This window comes from Vulpes lagopus, chromosome 8 (assembly GCF_018345385.1).
Source record: "Vulpes lagopus strain Blue_001 chromosome 8, ASM1834538v1, whole genome shotgun sequence".
Taxonomy (NCBI): Eukaryota; Metazoa; Chordata; class Mammalia; order Carnivora; family Canidae; genus Vulpes; species Vulpes lagopus.
The window spans coordinates 111,171,576-111,196,723 of record NC_054831.1 but is presented as its reverse complement, the minus strand read 5'-3'; the positions used below and the strand labels follow the sequence as shown (position 1 = coordinate 111,196,723).

At 36.6% G+C, this 25,148-nt stretch overlaps 1 protein-coding gene across 2 annotated transcripts in view; it reads right to left on the bottom strand.

Annotated features, from left to right (window-relative positions):
- Positions 1–25,148, bottom strand: part of RPGRIP1L (RPGRIP1 like) — a 96,705-nt gene that overhangs the window by 25,614 nt on the left and 45,943 nt on the right. Inside the window, exons 16-23 of one of the 2 annotated variants that reach the window (XM_041768099.1) lie at positions 23,050–23,201; positions 20,166–20,544; positions 16,722–16,912; positions 16,507–16,590; positions 12,143–12,244; positions 11,493–11,646; positions 10,249–10,322; positions 2,562–2,840 (exon numbers count right to left, since the gene is read on the bottom strand). In XM_041768099.1, coding sequence (XP_041624033.1) covers positions 2,754–2,840; positions 10,249–10,322; positions 11,493–11,646; positions 12,143–12,244; positions 16,507–16,590; positions 16,722–16,912; positions 20,166–20,544; positions 23,050–23,201 — 1,223 coding nt within the window. In that variant the 3' untranslated portion in view covers positions 2,562–2,753. Of the gene's footprint in view, positions 1–2,561; positions 2,841–10,248; positions 10,323–11,492; positions 11,647–12,142; positions 12,245–16,506; positions 16,591–16,721; positions 16,913–20,165; positions 20,545–23,049; positions 23,202–25,148 lie in introns of those variants that run through there. The other variant, XM_041768097.1, reaches the window with a different exon arrangement.

The following is a 25,148-nucleotide window of genomic DNA, read 5'->3' as shown; positions in this document are numbered from 1 at the left end:
TTAGTTGATCCGGATGGAGCGGGGCCCTGGCATTTAAAAACACTCTCTAGGTGATCCCGTGTGCAGTCACAGTGAGTAGTACCACTTTTCCCTAAAGTTATTCTCACTAGCATACCCCAGAATGACCTGAGAGGCTTGATAACACACAGATTGCTGGGACCCAGTCTCTGAGTTTCTGATTCATGAGGTCTGGGGTGGGGTCCAAGAATTTGCATCCTTACAAGTTCTCATGTGATGCTGATGCTGCTGGTTTGGGGACCACATTTTGAGAACCACTGCTCTAAACCAAAAAAGATTGAACCTACATTTGTTGACCCTTTCTAAGATATTTATTAAAAGGCTTCTACAAGGGTAACTTGGTGGCTCACTTGGTTAAGCATCTGCCTTCAGCTTAGGTCGTGATCCCAGGGTCCTGGGATGGAGGCCTGATTCCACCAATTCCTGGCTGCCTTCTCAGGGGGAGTCTGCATCTCTCTCTGCCTTTCCCCCTGCTCCTATACACTTTTTTTCTCTCTCTCAAAAAAGAATATTTTATTTTATTTTTTAAAGATTTATTTATTCATGAGAGACACACAGAGAGAGAGAGAGAGAGGCAGAGATACAGGCAGAGGGAGAAGCAGGCTCCCTGCAGGGAGCCCTATGTGGGACTCGATCCCGGGACTCTAGGACCATCCCGTGGGCCAAAGGCAGGCGCTAAATCGCTGAGCCACCCAGGGATTCCCCCAAAAAGGAAAATCTTAAAAAAAAAGCTTCCACGATATTAATATTAAACTGTTCTTTAGTTATTTAACATTTTAATGCATAATTAGCTTACAAATTATTTCCTTTCTAGACGCAATCTACACTCACTATTAAAAGCAATCAACAATATAAATCCTAAAAGTAAAGTATAAAAAATTCCTTGTTTTCTCCCAACTCAGGGGTTGGCAATTTTTTGCTGTAAAGGGTCAGCCAGCCAGTATTTTTTGCATTGCAGGTCATATGATGGGTATAGCTATGTTCCAATAAAAGTTTTAAAAAAATATTTATTTATTTATTCATTCATTCATTCATTCATTCATTCATTCATTCATTCATTCATGAGAGACACACAAAGAGGTAGAGACAGAGGCAGAGGGAGAAGCAGGCTCTCTGCAGGGAGCCCGATGTGGGACTCAATCCCAGAACTCAAGGATCATGCCCTGAGCCGAAGGCAGATGCTCAACCGCTGAGCCACCCAGGTGCTCCCCAATAAAAGTTTATTTACAAAAACAGAGGGCTGGGTTTGACACTTGGGCCATAGTTTGCTCACCCCTGCCCTGATCCATGTCTCAGAGAAACTCACTGCTAATAAATGGTGTTTGGATTATACACTTCCAGACATTTTCTTTGCTTATGTAAACCTAAATGGTGTGTCTGTATGCTCATATAAAAATATGTATGTATATATATAAAATATTCCCTCTTTTTTGCTTCTTTAAAATGGAATTTCAGTGAAGTATAATTTCTTAACCATTAATTTGGCAAAGGTGTGATGTGGGGAAGTGGGGGGGGGGGGGGGATTTTTATACATTGTTATTTTAACCAGAAATGTTTGTATTAACAAAACCTGGTAGAAACTTAAGGTTCTCCCAAAAGGGGCTTATTTAAATAAATATGGTATAGCTGTGCAATGGAATATTATGTATATGTTAAAAGAAATGGAGTATACTGCTATTGGAAAGATGTTCATAGTATATTAGTAAGAGATAATTAAGTAGCAACACCTAAAAAATAGTTTTGGAAGCGGTTACTACCAGGAAAATAATTCAACATTTCTGGTTTTACCTAAAATATATTTTGAAACCTACTTTATCTAGCTTAAGCTTCTATATGTAAAATTTGGGAGGGACTTATTTTACCCACTGATAGGATATATTTGATTCACTTTTTGTTTTAAATATTTTATTTATTTATGTGTGTGTGTGAGAGATAGCAAGAGAGAGCACAAGCAGAGGAGAAGGGAAGGAAGAGAGAGAGAAAACAGGCTCCCTGCTCAGCAGAGAGCCCCACTGACCATTGGACTCAATTCCAGGACCTTGGGATCATGACCTGAGCCGAAGGCAGATGCTTAACCAACTGAGTCACCCAGGTGCCCTCATATTTGATTCTGAAGTGATTTAATATTTTTTAATACATGAATTCTAAAAGTAGTGAGTTGCTTTATGCATTTTTGCCTTTCAAATCCTTAAAATATATTTTGCCGAACATCATTATTACAATCACCTGGGAATGCCAGTTCATATTGTTCAAGACGACCTGGTTCCCAAGTAGAATTGTAATTTAGTCCAATTAAATATGGCAGTTTTTACAAAACTGCTTAGTAGAAACAGAGGAAGATGTAAATATGCAACGCACAGAACAGACCACTGCTCTTTCAGCATGTGAATTCCCAATCTTACCTGTGGGCGCACCTTAAGAAATCTGTGAATTGATGGCCATACATTTTGTTGTGAAAATGGAAGACTCCATTGCTTAAATGATAAAACTACAAACATTTTGCAAGAAGGATTGTTACTTCTTTTTATTAATGCCATGGCAGATGCAAATTTTTGGTTTTGATGTCTATTTTAAGGACCTAAAACAAGGCTTTTAATCAATGTATTATACATCAAATTGATACTGTTAACTTCTGATTATTCAAATTAATAAAATATTCATAGAGAAATGTCCAAAGTTTTACATTTCTCAGACTCTCCCCCTCTCCCTCCTTAATTATCATGCCTAGAAGCTCTTTAGTAAAAGCAGCAGTCATCAGGCTGACGGAATCTGACAGGCCAGCAAGGCCCAATTACACTGGTGCTCTGTGGCACTTTGATGTCCTGGAAACGAAGAGAGATAGGGGCAAATTGGGTAGCACATTATGTTAATGACTTGATTTAATCCAGCCACTAAACTTTATGTAGCCTGTTAAAAAAGATGCTAACACTAATTATGCCACTTTGGAAAGAAAAGGAGGGGACAAGCATTTCACTCTGACAAAGCGAAGCTCATAAATGTTGTAAATGAAATGAAACAAAATGAAGTAATCTATGATTAATTATACATCACAGACATGAAGAAAAGAGGAAGAACCAAGTAATATGTCTAAGTCCTGGGAAATCTGTTAGATTCCTTTTAAGGATCAACATTTCTAAGAGATAACTAGGAGCTGTGAGATTCTGAATTATGAAAAAAAGAAACTGCGTGATCTTAAAGTGCTTATACAGCGTAGCAGGTAATTCAGATTCACAGTGTAATTGGCATAAATGATACTTATCTAGGACACTACTTCTAGTCTCACTTTTGTGACATTATAGGGTAGAGGCAATTAAAAAAAATCTATCAAGTGGGGATAACCACAGAGTAGGGTGCTCTAATTACTTTTTAATTAGTCTCTGTGCCTCTAATCTATTCTTTACATTATTGATAGCATGCTCTTTTAAAATGCAATTCAAGAGTGTAAACTCCCTAAGAGCAAGAGGATTACTTCTCCACTGCTATATTCTCGGAGCCTAGAAAAAAGCTTGGAAGGCAGCAAATGCTAAATATCTGTTTAATGAGTGAGTGATCTTCCCCCTCCCTTTAAATCCTTCATTGGCTGCTCATAGAACTTTAGGATAGACTTCAACCTTCTCAGATGATACAAGGAGGCCTCAATGCTCAGGACATGACTATCTTTTCAGCATATCCTCCTAAGCCTCCTCAAGTTGCCATAACGTAGCCCATCCTAAAACCATTTGAATTCCCAGAAAGAGCCATGTTCCACATTCTCTCTAATTCTTTTTTTAAAGGATTTTCTTCTTTTTTTTTTTTATTTATGATAGAGAGAGAAGCAGAGACACAGGCAGAGGGAGAAGCAGGCTCCATGCACTGGGAGCCCGACGTGGGATTCGATCCCAGTTCTCCAGGATGGCGCCCGGAGCCAAAGGCAGGCGCTAAACCACTGCGCCACCCAGGGATCCCACTCTCTCTAATTCTTAAGCTATCATTCTTTTGACTCTAATGATCCCTCCATGGCCCTTACTTACTCCTAATCATCTTCAACACTTGGCTCAAGCTTCACTGACTTTAGGAAGTCTTCCTTGATGAGGGTCCCTAATGTTGTTTGGTACCTGCCTGAATGTTCCCATAGCATCCTGTGCATTCCATTCTTCTAGTGCTAACCACTATGCATTGATTGTGTTTCCCCTGCAGACTGTGACTGCTTTGAGGCCAGGAACGGCTTCTTTTATGACACACAGTAGATGCTAATGAATGTAGAATTGTGATATTAGAGGACATATTACATAGGATGTGCTTATTAGCACATAAGAGCCATTCAATAATACCTTCCTTCTGATGAGAGCCATGTATCACTGTGCTGACATTTCTACCTGAAGCAGTTCTTAAAGAAGAGGTAAAGAAAGAAACTAATGAGTCACAAGGATTTTTAAGCTTAAAAAAGTTTTTGTGGTACAACACCTCAATGGAAGTTAACATCATCAATCATTGGACAAAATGACACCCTGTGCCTCCTGACATGATACACTGAAAAGGACACAACACTGCTTTTATTGTATTCCCACCATAACATATAAAGGAATCTAATAGGAAGAAACAGCACATAAATCCAAATTGAAGGATATTATATGATACAAATGACCTGTATTCTTAAAAAAAATGTTAATGTGAAAGATTCAACATAAAGAAAGGTTGAAAGCATCATTATGGATTATAGGGCTAATGAGAGAGGAAAGCTAAATGCAGTGTGCAATATGGATTGGATCCTGGACTGGATTAATCAAATGCTATAAATTATACTACTGGGACAATTGGCAAAATTTTAATAGGGACTGCATATTAAATAATAGTATTGTATTATTTTTAAAAAATATTTTATTTATTTATTCATGATAGAGAGAGAGAGGCAGAGACACAAGGCAGAGGGAGAAGCAGGCTCCATGCTGGAGCCCGATGCGGGACTCAATCCCGGATCTCCAGGATCATGCCCTGGGCCGAAGGCAGGTGCTAAACCGCTGAGCCACCCAGGGATCCCCCAGTATTGTATTATTATCATGAAATATTTAAGGGTAAAGGAGCATGATTTCTGCAACTCTGAAATAATTCAAGAATGTATGTATATATACATCCACAGGTACACACATACATATATAGGAGAACCAATGGAAATGATAAATAAATGTAATAAAATGTTAGCAATTGGTGAATGTGCATGAAGTATATTTAGGAGTTCTTTGTACTAATTTTTCAATCTTTAAAGAAAAATGTTCCATGTCTCATACTGAATGAATGTTAAAGTAGCACAGAGAAAAACTGGTATAATCACTAGAAAATATGGTAATTCATGATTATGATGATCTTTTGAGGTTTGTTCCTAAGTTTACAGATTAAACTATTTTACTCTATTTGGTAAATAATTTAACAAAACTAAATATCACCTATTAACATAATATACTGGTTAGTACCCTGTCCTAAAAGTAGAATTTTTAAAAGCATGTTGGAGGTGATTAAGGGCTACTGAGGCATAAAGCATTGCTTACAGCAGTTGCTTACTTTAAATGATATTCACACATTTGAGAAAGCATCTTAAACCATTATAATAAATCACATTTGGAATGGTAGTCAAGACTGTAGCAGTCTGTAGCAAAGTAACACAAATTACTTTCCCAGGAATAATAAGAAAAAACTCTAGTTTACTCTAAAAGAAAAAATAGATGTGTACATTAGAATTAGTTGGATATTTTAGAGACCTAGTTCTTTCTTTCGCTAAACCTCTTTGTTAAATTGAAGTTCTTTATTCTGTCTTAGTCAAAGGCAATGAACAATTCCACCGAGATGCTAGCAATGTTGCCAATACACATGGTTCCATGAATGAAGGATTTTTCAAGCTCAGCACTATGGACATTTTGGGCCAAAGAGGCTCTGAGTCCTGTGCATTGTAGCATGTTTAGCAGCAACCCTAACCCCTTCCTATTAGATGCCAGTAGCAGTCCCTCCCAGCGTGACAATCCAGAATTCCTCCAGACATTGCCAAATGTCCTCTGGGGGACAAGATCTCCCTCAGTTGAGAATCATTTTGGTTTAAGATGCTATAATTTAGATAACACTTTCCTATACTTTGAAAGTTACTTTTGAGTGATAAATATACTGTTTAGAAAATAAAATTAACTGGGATGCCTGGGTGGCTCAGCGGTTGGGTGTCTGCCTTTGGCTCAGGGCCTGATCCCAGGATCCAGGATCCAGTCCCGCATCAGGCTCCCTGCTTCTCCCTCTGCCTATGTCTCTGCCCCTCTCTGTCTTGTGTCTCTCATGAATAAATAAATAAATCTTTTAAAAAACCCTTAAAAAAAAAAAGAAAATGAACTATTACAATGTCTCTTTAGTATCTACTAGATAAAATCCAAAATGTTTAGCTTCTGCATTGTATCTGAAGTCTTCTATCCTCTTATATAAAAAGGCTGCTCTAGTTAGTGTATTCCTGACTTCTGAAATGCATATGTATCTCTGCACTAGAAGTGCACATGATTTTCTCTGTTATCATATATCCCCATCTTTGAGATGTCACTATTGAAACAGAACACTCCCTCTTACTGTGTGATTGGCCATAACAGAATGGATCAAGAGTACACAACTGAATAAGCATGGACGCAATCCAGTGGCTTTGCATGACTAATTAGATTTTTCTCTTTGGGGCTGGGCAGTTTTGCGTGGCTATCTTTGGGTAATAAACAAGGAAAGCAGTGAAAGTCAGCTTAAAATTAGAAAAAGTAGACATATTGTCCACAAAAGGACAGGTGGGCCAGCTCTGGGCATATCTTCCCTAAAGTCTACTAAAGAGTCACTTAAAATTTCTTCTTCCTCTGAATTTCCTTAATTGGTGACAAGATTATCAGCAAGTCACTTTATCACTTAAAAGCTCATCTGAAAAAATGAGAAGGGGGCTAGAAAACAGCTAAGTATTCTTTACCTCAACTATCTCTTACATTAATTATTGGTACTATACCTCCTGGGGTGCCTGGGTGGCTCAGTGGTTGTTCTGGGGTCCTGGGATTGAGTCCTATATCAGGTTCCCCCTAGGGAGCCTGTTTCTTTCACCCTCTGCCTATGTGTCTGCCTCTCTCTGTGTCTCTCATGAATAAATAAAATCTTAAATAAAAATGATTGGTACAATCTCTTGACATTGTTTTAAATTGTAATTTAACAGTTGAATAACTACTTAACTTTTCGTGAACACATCTTCCCAATTAATGTACATGTTCCCTGAGGGCAGGGCCAGAATACATTTACTTCCTTAGGAGAAGTGATGACAAACTGCAGACACTGAATCCAAAGGAGTCACTGCATAATGACAAGAGATGAGTGTTGTTTGTACTCTGACTAAATACATCCCTTAGTACCTATCTTCTTAGACCCCAGGACTGATTCAGTATCTTAGTTCTCATATTCTTATGTTCAAAAGGCTAAATTATATAGGTACCCCAAAATCCTGATGAAGTAGGCAAAGTCTTCCAGAAAAACTACTGATACATGAGAAAGAAATATCTGATTCAGACATGCAGGCTTACTACTCTTGATGTAATGAATGGAGGGTTCTTAATAAAATGATGTGATAGTTAAATTTTTAAAAGATTGATTGATTTGAGAGAGAGGGAGAGCACCCCAAGTGAGAGCAGGGAGGGGGGCAGAGGGGAAAGGGGAAGCAGATTCCCCACTGAGCATGGAGCCCAACATGGGGCTTGATCTCACAACTCTGAGATCATGACCTGAGCCAAAACCAAGAATCTGACACTTAACCAACTGAGCCACCTGGGCAACCCTGATAGTTACTTTTATCTGGTAACCTGACTGGACCACTTGATTTTCAGACCTTTGGTCAAACAGTATTCTAGGTGTGTCCTTCTGGGTGTTTCTGGATAAGATTAACATTTGAATTGTTAGATTGAGTAAAGCACACTGCCCTCCCTAAAGTGGATGGGGCCTCCTCCAATCAACTGAAGACCAGAATAGAATAAAAATGGTGAGAACTCCTCTTGTCTGATGGCCTTCAGATGTAACACTGGTCTCTTCCTGACTTTGAACTTGAACTGAAACACTGACTCTGTTTAAGTCTTGAACCTACCTGCTTTCCAGCTAGAACTTATGCCATTAGCACTCGAAGTTTTAAGGTCTTCAGACTCAGACTGGAACCACACCATTGACTTTCCTGGGTCTCCAGCTTGCTGAATGTAGATCCTGAGACGTCTCAGTCTCCATAACCATGCAACTCCATTCCTTACATCTCTTGATACGTACATATTTATACATGTTATCTTATTGGTTCTGTTTTCCTGGAAAACCCTAATACAAATGGCTATGAAGCTAAATCCCACACAAGGGGCCCATTTTCCCTTTGATTCCCATTTTCAAAAATTTCTAATAGAGAACAGAGAATTTCTATGCATTAGTTTGATAAATAATTTAACAATTTCAAGTTTGATAAAGCAAAAAAGCTAAACTGAATTGAACTAAATGTATCATTAAAAGTCTATAGGCAATCATATTCAGGATTCCTTCCTTCCTTGATTTACTGATTTTGAACAATAAAGACTCCATATATCAGGATGGCATGGGTCAGGTAATAATTAATAATAATGACAATAAAGCACTGGACAGATGAACTGTTTGTATTTGTCAATCATCTGTTTGTATTTGGATCTGTTCTGCAGAGAGGTTAAGCTAAGAATTTTAAGAGTTGAAAGAAGTGTTTTAATTCTTATCCATAAAGTAGAAATTCTAAAAAAAGGAGTACAATGAATCATTTCAGGAAAATTAATGGATAGAAAAAGCTAGGGCCTTTCTACTTTACTAACGTTTTCTTTATAAAATCTACCCCCCTCTTAAAATAAAAAATGCTCTGGTAAGTGGTATATTTCCCATATAAAGTATACTTATAGAAGATAAATTACCTTCTATGAAGGTTTAATATTTTGGCAGAAATTAAATAACTTTAATAGTTTATCAGGGGACATATTTAATATATGAATGAATTCACATTTGCAAGTATTATATTTTTAAATGCAATATCCCATTTTTAATTCTTAAAGCTCAGATTGGATTTTTTTTTTTTTTAAATTTTTTATTTATTTATGATAGTCACAGAGAGAGAGAGAGGCAGAGACACAGGCGGAGGGAGAAGCAGGCTCCATGCACCGGGAGCCTGATGTGGGATTCGATCCCGGGTCTCCAGGATCGCGCCCTGGGCCAAAGGCAGGCGCCAAACCGCTGCGCCACCCAGGGATCCCTCAGATTGGATTTTTAAAAAAGATTTATTTATTTGAGAGAGAGAGAGTGCACAAGCAGGTGGAGGAAAAGAGGCAGAGGGACAAGCAGAGTTCCTGCTAAGCAGGGAGCCTGATGAGGAGCTCACTCCTAGGACCCTAAGATCATGACTTGAGCTGAAATCAGACATTTAAGTGACTGAACCACCCAGGCACCCCTCATATTAGATTGAATACATCTTTGTATAATCATTCTGAAAAGGAGTCAGGGAAGTCAACTGTTTTTAGCAAGTAACTATTTTTTTTAAAGATTTTATTTATTTATTTATTTATTTATTTATTTATTTATTTATTTATTTATTTATTTATTTATGAGAAACAGAGAGAGAGAGAGAGGCAGAGACACAGGCAGAGGGAGAAAAGCAGACTCCCTGAGGAGAGCCTGATGTGGGACTCAATTCCAGATCCTAGGATCATGACCTGAGCCAAAGGCAGACACCCAACCATTGAGCCACCCAGGCATTCCAGCAAGTAACTATTTTTTTGTTTTTTAAGATTTTATTTGTTTATTCATGAGAGACACAAAGGGAGAGAGAGGCAGAGACACAGGCAGAGGGAGAAGCAGGGTCCATGCAGGAGCCTGATGTGGGACTCGATCCCAGGACTCCAGGATTAGCCCTGGGCCAAAGGCAGGGGCTAAACTGCTGAGCCACCCAGGGATCCCCCCCCAGCAAGTTAACTATTAAAGCTGCTGATGACAAGTATTGTTAACATGTAAGCAAAAATAACACATGTTATGATCCATTATGTAATGAAACTACCTATGAATTTTTTTTTGTACTAGATGATTACATGGGTAAGATTGTGAGAATACATTAAAATTTTCCCAGAAATATTTCTGCCTTAAGATTTTCATGTATGAAGACTGATACACTATTAAGGAAAAGCAGCTTTATTCTGTAACACTTCTAGCTGGCATCAAGCTACTGACCTGTTTGATATTCTTGGAGATAGGAGCTGGAATAATACACTCATCACTGTCAGATGCTGATCTGTCTTCCTCCTCTGTTAAAAAATAAAAATTTAGTGGTTCAAGTCTGTTTAACCAATTATATTTATACCTTGTGAAATGGAGCGAAATAAGTATATGTTATAAGGATGATCTTAAAAGGAGAATATGATAATCATGGCTAGATCTTTCTTAGCAGCAAAGATATTTTCTTTTACATTATATTGTAGAAAGAGAAAAAAAATGATGAAAAACTCCTAGTTTAGTTTTAGTAGAAACATAATATAGCTTGCTCTGAAATTCAAAAATAATCTTTTCAAAGAGAAGGACAGGGTAATAGGTGTTTCCTTATAGCCTAACCAACTATATTGTGCAAAAACCTAGTTATTCTTACTATTATGTAGAAACATATTTAAAATTTTGCAATTTTATTGTGGCAAAATTGCCATATGATAAACTGCACATATTTAAAGAGAAAAATTTGATATTATGACATATGTATAATTTGTGAATATATCTGTCACCCTGTTAAGTATCCTATGCTCCCTTGTTATCTACTCCTTTTCTATATCTCTGTATTCCCTAAGCACCACCTAAATGCTGTTACTCTTGTTGCCTCTTCTAGATATTTATATAAATTAAACCCTGTTAAGAGTTGTCTTCTTTGTCTGAGTTCTTAGTTTTAATTTTTAAAAAGTTAATTTCTCTAGAATAATTCAGATGATAGTACAAAACCCAAAGAGAACATAAAGCCGCTTAAAATATAAACTGGGAACATGGTCAGCAGTAAGACTTGCATTCATTACACTGTGGCATTCCAGGTTGAGAAAAGAAGGTGTGTGGGCAGCTCGGGTGGCTCAGCAGTTTAGTGCCACCTTTGGCCCAGGGCCTGGATCGAGCCCCACGTCAGGCTCCCTGCATGGAGCCTGCTTATTTCTCTGCCTGTGTCTCTGCCTCTCTGTCTCTCTCTCTCTGTGTCTCTCATGAATAAAAAAATAAAATCTTAAAAAAAAAAAAGAGAGAGAAAGAGATAAGAAGGTGTGCAACAATTCCACCTGTCAGTAGCTGACTGGACTGAATTGTGTCTCATGTTGGTCATGAAATAGGTTATCACGGAGTAGATCCACTGTTACATGAAGATGTCCTAGGAGGCATGCTCTAACAGATTTTAAAAAAAGCACAGAATTAAGTAAATAATATTAATTTAAGAAAGGGAAAAAAATCACCTTCTGGTTCCAATTCCTCAGTTATTTCTGTTTCATCTTCAGAAGAAGTCCAGCTTTGATTTGCAAGCTGACCCTCAGATAGGAAGGACACATCATCATCTTTTCCTTGTTGTATTTTCTCTTTTACCTTAACTTCACTGCTTTCTTGAGAAGCCTGAAGAAATACAAGCACATTGATACACTCACTGTTCCTTAGATCACATGTGTGTGGACTTGCTGAAGCACCTGACTCAGAAAGCATGTAAGGCTTGAGACTTAAATATACAGACAGGCATTATATGTAAGTGAGTCATTAGAAAAGCTATCATTAAAACTGCACAGAAAAATGGTAATACGCAGATAAATGAAAACATTATTATAGGCCAAGAATGAAAAATGCATTAATATCAAATTAATTTTTGATTATTAAAAAACTCATTATCAAAATGAATTTTACATTATTACTCTAATTCATATATTTATTTGTTAGCTGCTAATATCAGCATAATTGTAGCTGATACAACACTGGTCATGTTTTGATTTTTCTGTTCCCACGAAGTTATACACAAAAATATGATCAATGCTATGAATTCTTGATCCATGATAATACAAAGACAATCTTTTAGGAACCAAATTAAACCTTTCAAAATAATTTTAATTCAAACCCATACCTCAGGAATATGTGAAAGAGCTGGCATATTAGTTTCTATTTCTGGTGTATGCTCCACTTCTGATGAAATTTCCTTCACATCTTCAGGAGGAATAGATATTTCCTTTTATTGATGTAAAAACATGCATATATGTTACTTTGTATTTATTACTAAATCCCAAATGATCCTAAGACTTATATATAGAGAGAAGAGTAAATACAGTAGTTATCTGTATGACCCTAAATTTAGTGTATTTCCGTAAAATGGTTGATAGTTATGGTATATATATATGTAATTTAAGAATTGCTAAGTGTGGGGTGCCTGAATGGCTCAGTGGGTTAAGCACCTGCCTTTGGCTCAGGTCATGATCCCAGAGTCTTGGAATGGAACCCTACATGGGGCTCCCTGATCAGTGGGGAGTCTGCTTCTCCCTCTCCCGCTGTGGCTCTCCCTGCTTGTGCTTGTTCTCTCTCTCTGTCAAATAAATAAATAAAATCTTAAAAAAAAAAAAAAAAAGAATTCCAAGTGTCATTCATTGAAGCATTGTTTATAATTGCAAAAAAAGTGAAAACAATGCAAATGTCCAACAGTATAGGATTAAGTAAAATATGGTATATACAAATACCTGAGTTCTTTGCAAACATGAAAAATTTGATAATGTAGATCTGTACTTACTGACACTGAAGAGAGTGCCCAATACAGTTTTGAGTAATAAAGCTATTTACAGAAAAATATACATAGTTTTATATTGTTTTGTTAAAAAACAAACATGCAATGTGCATATTCCCATGGGAATAAGTATGGAAGGAAATTCTATCTCTAAAATTCTAAAGACTTTAGAAAGACTAAAAGACTAAAATTCTATCTCTGATATATTGATTTGGAAAAATTTTATTTTTAATGTGTTTTTTTTGCTTATTTGTATTTTCTAATATTTGTAAGATGATTATACATTTTTCATGTAATTAAAAATTGTATATGCTAAGATACATACTGTCTATGATCAACATTATTTTTTAACTGTATAAAATATCAATTTCTAGTCAAGCATTTTCCAGGATTCATAAACTGATGTGTATTTTTAAAATATAGCTTATGATTTTTGCTATTTTATTTATTAATTTTTTAGAAGCTTTTTTTTTTTTAAATTTTTTTATTTATTTATGATAGTCACACAGAGAGAGAGAGAGAGAGGCAGAGACACAGTCAGAGGGAGAAGCAGGCTCCATGCAACGGGAGCCCGATGTGGGATTCGATCCCGGGCCTCCAGGATCGTGCCCTGGGCCAAAGGCAGGCGCCAAACCGCTGCGCCACCCAGGGATCCCTATTTATTAATTTTTTAAAAAAGATTTTATTTCTTTATCATGAGAGATAGAAAAAGACAAAGACATAGGCAAAGGGAGAAGCAGGCTCCCCGTGGGGCACTAGATGTGGGACTCGATCCCAAGAACCCGGGATCATGACCTGAGCCGAAGGCTGATGCTCAACCTCTGAGCCACCCAGGCACCCCATTTTTGTTATTTTAAAAGTAAACATGTCCAATATAGAAAATGGGAAAGATAAACCAGAAATCAAAAGAAATTAATATAAATCCATATTCTTATTACCCAATGATAATATCCATTAATAATAGATCACCAGTCAAGACGTCTGATTGACTGAACCATCCAGGTGCCCTTTATGATTAATTTTTAATGCAAATAAAAAACTTTCTTGGTTACATAGTGGGAATTATACTACAAATACAATATATACTGTTACATTTAAAAAACCTCAATATTACAACATAAAATTTTCTCCTGGTATGACACTTCGGGCAAACATCATATTTAATAAATATTGTATTAAAATGAATGGATGTAGGGATGACTGGCTGGCTCAGTGGTTGAGCATTTGTCTTTGGCTCAGGGCATGATCCCGGGATCTGGGATGGAGTACCACATCGGCTCCCTGTAGGGAGCTTGCTTCTCCCTCTGCCTATGTCTTTGCCTTGCTGTCTCTTTGTGTCTCTCATGGGTAGACAGACAAATCTTTAAAAAAAATGAATGGGGATCCCTGGGTGGCACAGCGGTTTAGCGCCTGCCTTTGGCCCAGGGCGCGATCCTGGAGACCCAGGATCGAATCCCACGTCGGGCTCCCAGTGCATGGAGCCTGCTTTTCCCTCTGCCTGTGTCTCTGCCTCTCTCTCTCTCCCTGTGTGACTATCATAAATAAATAAAAATTAAAAAAAAATGAATGAATGTATCATAATTTAATGAACCATTTTACTGGTGTTGGACATTTAACTAGATCACTATTTTCAGCTATTGTGATCACATTCCAACACATATCTCTGTGTATATGTCTTTTTTATGTTTATGATCATTTATGTAGAAATCTGGCTACTTATGTTCAAACCCCAGATCTAATATTTTGCCTGAGCAGTTACTTTTGTATATTTTTTTTATTGGAGTCCGATTTGCCAACATATAGCAAGCATAACACCCAGTCCTAAGCAAGTCACTTAAGCTCTGTTCATATTACTCCTGACTTTTTTTTAAAGATTTATTTTTATTTTAGAGAGCAAGAGAGAGAATATGCAAGTAGGGGAGGGGCCATGGGAAAGGGAGAGAGAGAATCTCAAGTTGACTCTGCCCTGAGTGCAAGCCCAACATTCAACATGGGGCTTGATCTCACAACCCTTGAGATCCTTCACTGACTAAGGCACCCAGGTGCCCCTTACTTTCCTGATCTTTCAATGGGAATAATTCTAATATGATCATAAGGTTGTTGTGAGGATTAAATGGGTTTGTGGACATATAGGATTTAGTTCAGTGTGTGACACATAATGAACACTCAATAAGTGTTAGCTATTTAACACTGCCTGAATAATTATTATTGAATTCATTTATTTAGCACATATATATTAAAAGTACTGTATATGCCAGATATTATTTTAAACTCTAAGGAGAAAATATATTTTTATTTTTAATTATTTTTATTTTTTAAAGATTTTATTTATTTGAGAGAGCGAGCAAACACATGAGTGGGGTAGGATGGGGTAGGGGAGGAGCAGTGGGAGAGGGGAAGCAGACTCCCTGCTAAGCAGAGAGCCTGATGTGGGGCTCAATCCCAGGACCCTGAGATCATGACCTGAGCTGAAGGCAGACACTTAATGGACTGAGCCACCCAGATGCCCTGAGGAAAAAAAAAATTAATCTGGGTGGTGGTTACACAAGTGTGTACATAGGTAAAAATTCATTGAGCTCTATGCTTAAGTTTTGTGTTCTTTAACTATTTAAGAGTTATATCTCAATTACAAGGAAAAAAAATATTTTTAAAGTCCAAAAGAGATGATGGGGACTTGAGTGGTGATAGTGGAGATGATGTGAATACAGGGTATGTTTTGAAAGTATAGCTGACAGGTGGATGAACTGGTTGTAGGATGTGAAAAAGAGAATGACAAAGGAATGCCTTCAAAATTTCATGACTGCGAAACTGGGTGAATGATTAATCATTTACTAAGAATGGGAAACAATGAAAGAAACATTTTGGAAGAGGGCTGTGAAGTCACATTTGGTTTTTGACATGTTAAGTTTAGATTCCTATTACACATCCAGGACATATGAAATAAGCAGGAAGGAAATAAATTTGGAATTTGAGATCAAGACTGAAGGTAATAAATATGAGAGATTGTATCTAGATGTTTAACACTATGAGACTGGGTAAGACCTCTGAATGTAGATACAGAGTGAGTAGAAGTCTAGGTCTGCAGTGAAACTGCTGAGGCAACTCCACAATAGAAGATTTGGTATAGGACAGTGAGAAGAATAACTGGTAAAGCTGGAGAGAAACTAGAAAGATACAGTGTTCCAGAAGCTAAGTAAAGAGGGAGCAAGTAAAAAAAAAAAAAAAAAAAAAAAAAAAAAAAAAAAAAAAAAGAGGGAGCAAATATTCCACTGTGTCAAATGTTACTGGGAGGCAGAAAACTGACTACTGGATATGGCAAAGTCAAAGTATTGGTGACCTTAGCAAGAGTGGTTTTAACTGAGGATGAATTTTGACTAGCATGAGTTCAAGAAACAGTGTGAAGAAAGGGAAACAGAATTAGGACTTTCTGAAGAGGTTTCTTCCCACCCCCCACTACCCCTGCCCCTCAATAAATGGGGGCAGAGAATTAGAGCAGTAACTGGAGTTACAAATGGAGTCATAGGAGGGTTTAGATAAAAAACTATTGAGAGTTAACATTTATACACAATGCCAAATTACGAAGCCAACATCTAAAGGAAAAAGAAGTATTTACTAGTTTCCTTTGAAATCAGGTAAAGTATACTACACCTATATCATTTATTTAAAATATTTGGTATGCGAGAAAAAAATCATTATTTTCAGTGGTTACTACTTACAGAACTCTGATGTGGTATGATATCCACAAAAGACACTTTCTTATCTACAGGTGTTAAACGCTGTCTTGGTTTAGGTGTTGGTGCCTAAGATAAATCAATATGTCAAACTGAGTATCATGAACATATACTTAGATAAGACTTCAGCTATATTTTCTTTCTTTTTTTAAATACTATTTCTTAAGTTCTATAGGAAATTCAAAGTCACTGCTACTCACAACAACTAATGTGCTAACAGAGGATGCTGGAGGTGCTCTTTGAACAACTTCTGACTCTTCTTGGTGTATAAAATTTCCTAAGTCTTTAGTTGTTATAGATCCACTTGGTGGAAGGTAAGCAAATTTCCATTTCAATATAACATGAATGGTTCCTGCAGGATGCTTTTTATGATCTGTTAACTCAAACATTCCTGTCAAGTTACAAAAATAATTTTAATTAATGCCAGAGTATTACCATAAGAATTAAAGAAGAACAAAGAGAACTATCCACAACTTTAAAAATAATTTTGGTTTTTACTCACACCTCAAACGGCTTAGAGAATAAAGACAAAATAATCTATGATAGGTTCATCTCTGAAGCACATTGCTTTCAGAACTTGAGGCCTCACTGATAATATTGATTCCAAGATGAGAAAATTAACTTATAAATATTTTAATTCACTGAAATTAAATTCAGAGATTACTCAGAACTTTTAGCCTTCCTCTAAGACATTATTTGGGTTATAGCTCAAGTAGCAACCTTCTTTTGCCTTAAATATTCTTGCAAAAGACTTGTCTCTATAGAAAAATATATTAAAACCTCACAATTTAAAATAATTTATGTATCTAAGGAAGTCTTCATATTACCATAGGATTTTATCATAATTTTAACATATTTCACTGGGATTTGTTAAATTACTCCAAATTAATAGTAGCACAGCAAAAAAAAAAAAAAAAAAGCCTAGAAAATAAACAAAATGCCCAAAATGGCAATAAAGAGTATCACCTAGCTTGTAACTGTAATACAGAGTCACAAATTTTAGTCATCGCACTAAATTTTTCAGTATGAAAAATTCCAGACTTGAAGAAAGCAAATCTATATTTCAAGTATAATGGTTGTTTAGGAGTAGTATCCTTTACGTGGTCCTCAAATGTTTGACACATCTTTTAATGGCTGGCTGGGAAAGAGCCACAAAACAACTCTAGACTTTAGAACAAAAGAATATAGATAGAACATAAGGAGTTGATAAACTTCTATTATAGGCATGGGTGGGACTTCCAGAGTGGCTGAGTGAAGAGCTCAGTAAATCCTTCCCACAAAAAGAATGACAAGATAAAACTGGACAAAATGATCAAAAACAACCATTCAAGGGCTCTGGAAATTAAAAAAAGGTATACAACAAATTGAGAACATATTGATGAGAATCTACAGAAACTCAGTAATGGGGATTCCTGGGTGGCTCAGCGGTTTAGCGCCTGCCTTCAGCCCAGGGCATGATCCTGGAATCCTGGGATCAAGTTCCGCATCAGGCTCCCTGCAAGTAGCCTGCTTCTCCCTCTGCCTGTGTCTCTGCCTCTCTGCCTCTTTCTCTCTCTCTGTGTCTCTCATGAATAAATAAAATCTTAAAAAAAAAAAAAAAGAAACTCAGTAACAAGAGACTCTATTAAAAGTCAGAACAGACTCTATTAAGCTACTTCCCTGGCTGACCATGAGACTTGCAGACTGCGTGAACTTTGAAAAACAATTACCCAACAAGTACACTAACCCACAAAGGGTGGAAGCCTATCAGCTCAAGGTATTAAGTACAACCTATGACCAATCAATGATAAATAAAAATTTAGCAGAGACATCAGTAGTAGGTACAGTGAGTGGAAGATACAGAATTAGTTCAGGCAAGTTACCAAGCAAAAACAGCAAGAGAAGCACCCTGTGGAGTAGGGGAGGGTTGAAACCTAGAGTTGCTATAATATAGTATCCTAAATGTCCAGTTTTAAACAATAACAAAAAATCACGGCACATGTGGAAAAACAGGAGTGTATGCAGCATATATAGGACAAAAGGCCATCAATAGACGCCTTCTAGAAGTGTTACACTTCAATAGACGCCTTCTTGGTGTTACACTCAGCAGACAGAAACATCAGAACAGCTATTATAAATATGTTCAAATAATTTAAATAAATGATATTTAAAGAATTAAAGGAAAGTGTGATGACAATGGCTTATAAAACAGAGAATATAATAAAGAGAAATTTTATAGAAAAGAACTAAATAGAAATTCTGGAATTGAAATTACAATTACGAAAACAAAAAAATTCTGTAGGGGGGGCTCAATAGGAGATTTGAGCTAGCAGAATGAATCAGTGAACTTGAATACTGACCAGTAGAGATTATCCAATATGCAGAGAAAACATGGAAAAAAATGAATAGAGCTTCAGGGATCTGTCGGACACCACAGATATACATGCAATGGGAATTCAAGAGGGAAAGGGATGAAAAGAACAAAAGAAATAATGCACAAAACTCCCTAAATTTTGTACATAACATTACCTTACACATAAAGAAGCTCAACAAATTCCAAGTAGGATAAACACAGTGGGATCCAAACCTATACACATCATGGTCTGTTTAAAGACACACACACACACACACACACACACACGAAAATCTTGAAGACAGTATCAAGTACAAGGGAATCATATTAATATTAAGAGCTGATTTCTCATTAGAAACAATGCATGCCAGAAATTAGTTACCTGATGTACCCAAAGTGCAAAAGAAAAAAATAACTGATGACTAAGAATATTATACCTGGTAAGACTATCCTTTAAAAAATAAAAACAAAATAAAGACATTCCTAGATAAAAATTGAGAGAAGTCATTACCAGCAGACCTGAATTACAAGACATATTAAAGGAAGTTCTCTAGGTTATAAGGAAGTGATACCAGATGGTAACTCAAATCAACATAAAGGAATAGAGACCAACACAAATAATCACATAGGTAATTATGAAAGACAGTGTAAATATGTTTTTTTTGTCATTTCTTAACTGATTTAAAAGATAATTGCATAAAACAGTAATAGCAAAATTATATTGTTGAGCTTACATAAAGATAAAAAGTATATGGTAATAATAGCACAAAGGAGAAAGAGGCAGTAGAGTTATATTGGAGTATGGAAATAATGCCAGACAGAAACGCAAATCCATAGGAAGAAATAAAGAATACCAGAAATGGGAGAGCGGGAGGGAGGGAAGAAAGAATACCAAAAATGGTAAACACATAAGTTAACGTGAAGGTCTATAATTATATTTTCCCTCCTCCTGATTTCTTTAAAAGACAAAAAATTATATAAAGGAATAATTATAGCATTGTTGAGTTTATAACATATATAGGTATTCTTTATACAAATATAGAACAGTAATAGCACAAAGAAGAGGGGAGGAAATAGAATTATATTGGGGTAGACTTTCTATATTTTGATAGAGTTGTTAGTATTAATTTTAGACTGATACGTCAAGATACATATTGGTAATCTGTAGAACTACTAAGAAAATAACTAGAAAAAAAAACTATAGGCCCAAAGTTTAAGATTATCTGAGAACATTAGGAAGGTTAATCATATCTGTAACTGAAGTATAATTTAGGTTTGTTTTTATAATTTCAGATTCAAGAAATATGCTTACCTGAGATACACCTGTCATGTGCCAATGAAATCAGAGGCACATTAACTTTTCCTATGTAAATATTCTCTTGAGTATCACTATCATCAAACACATAAAAACTCAGAGACTCTGACTTAAGGTATCGATCCAAATCCATATTCATTGGCACTGGGAAACACATATGATCCTCAAATTGTGGATCATTGCTACTAGGAATGATGGCTGTATCATGGTCTGCAAAATCAAAAAACTTGTATACAACATATGGGTGTGGCTGAAGGTGGCTTCCTCGGGACTGCAGGTTGTTGCAACACCTTACTGTAATATGAAGTTCATTTAAGTTGCCATCTGTGGAATCAGTAGAACTGAGCTGGGCAGTTTTGGGTGCTTGCTGACTTGACTGGAAAAAAAATACATATTTATATTATAGTAATAATACAATGAGAAGATAAACAGCAGCTGCCAAATTCCAAACAAAATAATTTTGTAAATGGACAAAAAGTTGCATATTTACACTTCATAGTGAATTTCTCAGTAAAAGACCTGATCCTCAGTCAAAAGCAATACTCCCTAGAACATAGGTGAACAGGTGATCTTAAGCTATTAGCAATAAACATAGATGCCTGAACATACATGTAGAGACTACTGTTAAAACCTTTAATTCTTTAATTCTATTTAATAACTAATGAATAAAGTGAACAGATGGGTCCAAAGACAAATGTTTTCTAGTTCACAAATTTATTAAGAGCTAATTCTTCAACCACTCCAGCTATTGTGACCGTATCTCACTCCTATATAAGAATCCAATGGTTTTGATGGAGTCCACCCACAGAGATTGTTTCGTTATATTTGAGTTGGCCCTCATCTTCAACCCTTGGTGTATGGGGAAGCAAACATGAGCCTAAAATTAGCCAGTAAACTGAAGCTCAACTGCTATAAGAACAAGAGAACAAGGTCAGAGATAAACATCGGAGGGCATAAAAAGTTGGATTGGGAGGACATTTCAGAAGAAAGATGAGTGAAAGGCATTAGGCAGAGATAGAAGCTACTGTACAACTCCATATGAAACTTTTGTTCAGGCACCAGTGCATAAGCATTTTAGCAAACGATTGCAGTAACTAACTTGTTAAGCTCACCATAGCTGATGACCTAGCATAAAGAAACGTTAGTGTTCCAGCGCCGTGTTTAGTGTTGGAGAATACTCTACTTTCTACAAAGGGGGCTCCTCTTTCACTGTATTTCTAAATTTGGATTGAGCATCTGGAACCTCTGACTCCAGCAGTGTTTACTGGAGAAGGCAAAATAGAACCAAACTCATAATGTCCTCAGTAGAGACATCTGGTGGTATGAAGAGGAGAAAACTGAGAAGGGAATTCCAATACTGCTGTCCTGGGGCTGGTTTGTATTCAACTATAGAATGCAGAGTGGAATGATTTTAAAAAATACTCCCTGTGGTTCTCACTCCAAATCTACCCACAAAAACTGGATTTCCAACAAACGACTCACCCAAGCCAGAAAATGGGAATCTAAAAACAAACTACAAAACTAAATAAATAGCTGTGTCTCTCTATTTTTAATTCTCTTTTCCATTACAGCATTTCCCATAGTATGTCCTAAAGAATACTAGTCCAGAAAGATGATCTCTAGGAAACAGGTGTCGTTCTAAGTTCAGGAATCAGTGTTATATTAGTCACGGTTCTTTAATTGAAAATTATAGAAACTAGTTCCATCTAGCAAATACAACAAAATGAGACTTTAATGTAAGTCCATATGGTTATTTCATGGAATTGCATAGCAGAAATGTGGTGGGTCTTAGGAAGGTAAGAGGTCTAGAAAACTGCCAGAATTTACCCTCGATCTGGTGTCCATTTTTCTCTGTATGCTTGCTCATTATTCCCTTTCTCCAGAACCATTTTATTTCCTTTGCTGGTTAATATGGTAGAAGATGGCTGCCCCAAAGCTCTCAATTTCACATGTTCCAAGCATGGAGAGTCTTGTTTTCTCTTGAAAGTGGAATCCGATTGGCTTAACTGGGGTCAGGTGGATACCCCTGAATCATTACTCATAATTGAGTATAGAGTGGGAAAAATAGGACCACTGGACATAAATCTGGCCCCTGGGGGCCCAGCCACATGGATAGCAGTGACAGTAATCCAAAAGAAAAAAGATAATTATGACTTGAGCAAACATTCCAAAATGTTTCAACTATATTTTATCCCTTTGTTACTCAACTCAAGTGTGTACTTGAAGCTTTCCTCTTGGGATTCTTGTTAAACATGAAAGTCAAGGACCCTATTTAACTTGGCTCACTTTAGTGCTTTCTGCATTCATTGTATTGTGGAATTCTTTTGGAAGTAAGGCCATTATGACTCTATGAAACACAGGGAAATGCTGCTCTGAGGAACTGCATTTAAACTTCCAATTCACAGTACTGCAATTCTATTTTTTGAAAGTACCCTGGGAAGCACAAGGGAGTTCTTTTCTAGTGATGGAACAATTCTGTATCTTGCTTGTGGTGGCAGTTACATGAATATATATACATGATAAAACTGCACAGAACTACTAATGCTACACACGCACATACACACACACAAGTAAAAACATAAAATTTGAGTAAGGTCTATGGTCTAGTTAATAGTATTGTACCAATGTCAATTTCCTGGTTTTGATAATGTAGTGTAGTTATGTGAGATGTTACAATTGGGAGAAGCTGGGTGAAGGGTATATAGAACTTCTCTGTACTGCTTTTGTATTTCCTGTAAGTCATAATTATTTTGAAATAAGAAGTTAAAAAGAGTCACTTGATGGCTGTGAAAGAAAATGACTTTGGTTTAAAGCATGACATAAAAAGACATATTATAAAATTTCTGTATCATAAAAATGTCTTAAAGTCCAACCAGCTCACCCATTGCATTTGCTCTGGCCCCTTATGATTTGATGTTATATATCCCAAAGCCTTTGCTCGTTCTCGATAAAGTCGAATTGCTTGATCCATGGGAATCCGTAATCTGAACCAGTATTCCACTATGCCAAAATTTGGTATGTCTCCTTTAGTTCCTTCAAATCAATGCATAACTCACTGTTAAAATTTTATTTTGAGTAAGATAATGACTTGCACAAATGATGTGTGATTGGCAAAGAACAGAGCTGAAGAAAATAAAGTTATTTCTGCAAGTTGAGTTTCATTGTATGTTAAGTATTATTAAAGAGCAATGTCAAATTATGTTTGAGATATTCCAATTCATACTATTTAAATCCTTCCAAAATATAAAGAAAAAACCCCTAAACATTGTATTACATACTCCACAGATTCTTTTTGATGCTACAGTAGCTTGTTTTTAACAAGTTGTACTCCATGTAGACTGACAGATACAATATAAAATCTCAAAATTTTAAATATAAAATTCCACACTATAATTCAGCTTTCAAGAAATCTTTGGCACCTTCCCACTTCTCTACTGTGCCACAAGTACAGGGACAAATGCCATAGCTATGCCAAATATATTTCAGATGTAATACATGCTTGCATGATGTTTGCCCTTGTACACTCTCACTACTCTTTTCAACTCGGGCAGCTATTCATCTCTCTTCCTCCATGAAGATTTCCTCTACAGTTTCTGGGGGACTTAGAAGCTCTCTGCTTCCTTCAAAGAGGGGAAAGATTTGTCCTCTCATCAGGACACTGACTCCTTTCACTTAACTGTCTATTCACCAGCGTATTTCTCCACCCACATTCCAAGATTCTTGAGGCCAAGGGCTGTGGTTTCCACTGATATATTCCTACCAATGTGACTAGTATACAATGGGTACTCAATATTTGTTGAATAGAGGATATTCTATACTTAAGCTTTCCTGAGCATACCATATTATTAAAACTATTTTCCCCATTCTCTTCTACTTCATTATTTACTTTCTCACTAATGGATCATCAACAAACATGATTCTGTCTACTATCTTTTTAAAAAAAAGTCCTAAAACCAGAATATTAATGGATACACATAATTTGCTTGTACATGCTTAAAATTTCTTTGGAAGAATTCATAGCTTTGGTGAGGAGGTCCAAGGTAGTTGAGGGACAGAAGTGGGAGAGAGAGATATTTTATGGTATAAGCTTTTACACCTTATGATTTTTGAATCATGTAAATATGTGTTACCCCTGTGATCAATCAATCAATCAATCAAATAAAATCCCTCCCCAGAAGCTAAATCACCCTCTTTTCTTGTTGAAATGGTTTCTTGGCTTGGCCCCTAGGATACTGTTTGCTCTTTAGTTTGCCTTCTAAATCACTGGCCACTCTTTAGTTTCCTTTGCTGGTGTCTCTTCTTCCTAAACTCTAAATTGTGCGGTTTTCCAAGGCTCAATCCTTGGCCACTCTCTCTGCATTGTGTACATTCAGCCTCTAAGTGAGATTACAGAGACCAAAGCCTTAAAATATATTCCATACAGTAATGTTTCTCCTTTTCATTTGTTTATTCCTGACCTTTGGGGAGGTGTATCCAATGGCAAGCGTGCCATCTCTATTTGGCTGTCCCAACAAGACAGTCTTAAGTTGTTCAAACAAAATTGATTTTCTTTCTCAGATTTGTTCCTTTCCCAGGCCTAACTCAATAAATGGCTTCCCCATTCTCCTTATCCTGCATGCCAGAAATTCTTACCTCCTCCATTTTCCTCATTACTCTCCATCTGGTTGATAAGTAAATCTTGAAGTTAATCAAACATCAACTGAAAAGAACTGCTTCTTGTCACTGTTTTCATTACCATCTTAATCTGAGCCATCATCATCTTTCCACAAATTAATGCAAGAGCCTGAAAATGGTCCTAATTTTCCCTTTTGGCCCCGAGAGACTATTCTTCCCCCAGCGCCCAGGGTGGTTTTCCTAAAACCTACGTGTGATCATGTCACTCTCTTCCTCAAAACTCTCCAGTGACTTTAATTACTCAGAGAAAAAAAAAATCCATTTGCCTCATCAGGACCTACAAGTTTCTAGAGCATGATCTGGTCC